We start from the raw sequence: 3,281 nt of genomic DNA on the forward strand, positions 1-3,281 counted from the left end.
AGTTCTTTACAAAACCACATAGGGGAAATGGCAGTTGTAACGTGAACTACACATCTAAAATATGCAGAGGTAATAGCATTACATGTTAAAGTATCAAGATATACACATTTTAAACCATTTGTACAAAACTCTATAAATTTTTTCTCTCTTTCTCTCTTATGTACAAAAATATCTTAATATATCCCCAAACTGGTTAGGATAGATACAAATAGATTTTTCTTATAATAAAAAAATTCACAAAAGATTGGAAGCATTCTATGATGAAAATGGTAGAAAAGATGGTGTAAGGAAATGGGGTTTAAGGAGCCCCCCCCCCCCCGCCGGGAGGATCGGAGTTTCAAAGGACTGAGTAGAGCATAATTTCACTGCAGACAAATGTCTACAGCTTATTGGGATGGGGGATACTGAGACGAAAGACACCAACCCATTTCTACAGGGCTAAGAACTGCGCTTTCAGAGAGGGCGGGGAGGTGAAGGCACCCTAGCAAGTGCTTTCAGTTCTGCCTGTTACTGGTGGATGGGAGTTTCTATAGGGCTGTGCTGCTCCCTTCCGCCAGGAGCCTACTGCTTTTGCACACAAGCTGCATTCTGCGCTTTGACTCAGGTCCTAGTCACCCTTCATAGCTCCGTCAATGATTGGAGTGCAAAGATAACAGTTCTGAGCGCATCCCTGTTTTGCGAGAGCCTTGCTTCTCAGGCATGCTTTGCTTAGTTGGTCTTGGGGTTGGTTGCCTGATTTTATTTTGTTTTGTTTTTCTTTACTTCTTCTCTTCTTCTTTTTTCTTTTTTTCTCCCTTCCAACATCGCTGACAAGAAAGCACTAAAGATGCAGGTTGTGCGGTCACCCTATAACTTAAGAAGAAGGGGAGAGGTTAGTGTGAACTTGGAGGCTGGCTGTGGGGGGGGGTGGGGGGAGTGGAGGTTTGGGAGAGGATCTGTCAGGTAGAGCACCTCTTTTGACAGGTGGGAGTACTCCGTTCTCCAGCATCCCCCCACCTCACCCACCCTCAGTCCTTGGAGAGCTGGGCAAAGCCACTTTCAGAGGCCAATACTGAAACTAACAAACCAGCATCTGAAGTCGACAAACTTTAACAAATTCTTTAAATCAGCCACCCCCTCCCCCAATCGCCGTGGAGACAGTCCCCCTCCTCCAAACTAAGACGGAGGAAAAAGAAGGAAGATAAGAAAGTCATCCTGTTCACTCCCAAATGCGACCTACCTGCTTCCAAAGTCCATTCGCACCAGGGCCTGATCAGGCGGAGCCCCTCAGAACCAGTTGGTGAAGTCGAGCAGCTCTTGCTCCTCCGGGCTGAGTGGGTCGTAAGAGCCCTCGTCGGACGAGTAGGAGGAGACCGGCGAGCCGGCCATGGAGTTCAAGTCGTTGGAGTAGTTGGGGGAGATGGTGGGCGACAGGACACCAGCCTGGAAGGCGGCGCTCACCGCGTCGTGCTCGTCCAGCAGCTGCTGCAGCGCGCGTATGTACTCGACCGCGGAGCGCAGCGTCTCCACCTTGCTCATCTTCTTGTTGGCCGCGCCGTTGGGGACGTGCTCCCGAAGGGTGGCAAAGCCCAGGTTGACCAGCTTGACGCGGTTGCGCTCGCGCTCGTTGCGGCGCGCCACGGCGGCCGGCTGCTGCTGCGGCAGGCTGTAGCCGAAGCCGCTGAAGTTGAGCCGGCGTTTGCAGCGCATCAGTTCGGGCGAGGACGAGCGCTGTCGCTTGACTTGCTTGGACGCTGACTTGTGACCGCCCCCTGAGGGCTGGCCATCGGCCGCCGGGCTCAGCTGCGGCGCCTGCTGCTGCTGCTGCTGCTGCTGCTGCTGCGCGCTCTGCGCCGCCGCCGCCGCTGCCGCCGCCGCCGCCGCCGCCGCCGTGGCAAAGAAGCAGGCTGCGGGAGGCAGGAAGGGCTGCTGGGGCTGCGGCTGGGGCTGCTGGCCGGCGCCGCCGCTCTCCATCTTGGCAGAGCTCTCCATGCGCAGCGGCCGCCAAGGAGTCGCGGAATGGGAGCAAGCGGGGACGCGAGGTGCGCGCGCGAGGGGACACAAACAGGACTTGGGTGCACGAACAGAGAGCGAAAGAAGGGGAGAGATGAAGAGGGAGGCCGGACGGAAGTTAAAAAAAAAATACAAAATGCCCGGGAGACTTCTTAGGATGAGAGCAGAGAAGGTGCAAACGCTTTTCCTCCTCCCTCCACTCCTCCTCCTCCCTCCCCTCCTCCCTTCGCGGGTTGGCTTCAGGAGCCTCGCGTGGCGCTCGCGTGTGAGGCTGCCGCTAGCGCCTTCTCGTTTTAAAAAAAAAAAAGGCAGAAGAAGCAAAAGTCAGTGGTGAGCACGCTCTGCTGAGTCTCCCGTTCCTCGCCCCCTAGGGCTGCGCTCTCTTGCGCCGGGTCTCGGTCTCTCCAGCCGTGGCTCAGGCTGTTTTTATTATTTTGTTAACTCCCTTTCTTTCTTATTTCCTTCTTTCACTCGCCCTCCCTGGCCGGTCTCCTTGTCGGTGCGCCTTCCACGTTCCCTGGCCAGAAGTGAGAGAGTGCTGGGCGGCCGGAGTGCGGCCGCCTTTTCAATGGGACACCCAGCCCCACGCGCAGCCCTGGCCCCGCCTCGCCCCCCACTCCCCGCTGCTGCAGCGAGCGGCTGCAGCCCCCACTTCCCCCTCCTCCTACCTCCTCCTCGCCCCCACTCCCTAAACTCTCCCTCCTCCTCTCCCCTCCCCCCGCCCGGTCCCTGCGCCCGCTCCTTGCAAACTCTCCATTCAGCCGGGTTTGTTGTTGCAGTGCGTGCGCCTGGCGCGTGCCGGACTCCCGGCTGAATAAACAGGCGGCGCGCTCAGGGCGGGCTGTAGCCGGGGGTGGCTCTAGAAAGGGGGGGCCAGCGTCGCCGGAGGGGCCAATGGCCCTGGGAATTGGGGGTGTATGGGTGCAATGGTTTGGGGTGAAGTGCCTCGGGATTCTCCTGAGAACTTGGAGCAAAGCACAGAGAAGGATTTGAGCAGAAAATTGCCACGGGTGGGTGTGCAGGTTGGGGAGAAGGGGGCTCCATTTTTCCTGCTTTCATCTCCTATCTACTGTCATTCTCTTGAGGGGTCTTTGCTGTTTGGGGGAGCTGAAGCAAATTTGCGATTGAAGTTTAGAAAGATGGGGAGAACTCCGTGGGACTTACTGGACTGTTCAAGTAAATAAAAGTACTGTTAAGACTGAGTTCTAGTCCCAACACATCCTCTCGCTAGCTCTGTGGCCCTTGATAAGTGGCATCCGCTCCGAGCCTCAGTTTCCTCATCTGTAGCA

At 56.2% G+C, this 3,281-nt stretch overlaps 1 protein-coding gene across 1 annotated transcript; it reads right to left on the reverse strand.

The window, feature by feature from the left end:
• Positions 1 to 311: 311 nt before the first annotated feature.
• Positions 312 to 2,020, reverse strand: ASCL1 (achaete-scute family bHLH transcription factor 1). Its single transcript, XM_026499617.4, has 2 exons — positions 1,220 to 2,020; positions 312 to 852 (listed from the first exon to the last, which is right to left on the reverse strand). The coding sequence occupies exon 1, from the start codon at positions 1,969 to 1,971 to the stop codon at positions 1,267 to 1,269; it is 705 nt and encodes a 234-aa protein (XP_026355402.2). The 5' UTR covers positions 1,972 to 2,020; the 3' UTR covers positions 312 to 852; positions 1,220 to 1,266.
• Positions 2,021 to 3,281: the final 1,261 nt, after the last annotated feature.

The sequence above is a fragment of the Ursus arctos genome, unplaced genomic scaffold (assembly GCF_023065955.2).
Source record: "Ursus arctos isolate Adak ecotype North America unplaced genomic scaffold, UrsArc2.0 scaffold_21, whole genome shotgun sequence".
In the NCBI taxonomy this organism is placed as follows: Eukaryota; Metazoa; Chordata; class Mammalia; order Carnivora; family Ursidae; genus Ursus; species Ursus arctos.

Bases quoted from the DNA above. Each gene is read 5' to 3' on its own strand.
- ASCL1 (XM_026499617.4), bottom strand. From the start codon at position 1,971: ATGGAGAGCTCTGCCAAGATGGAGAGCGGCGGCGCCGGCCAGCAGCCC.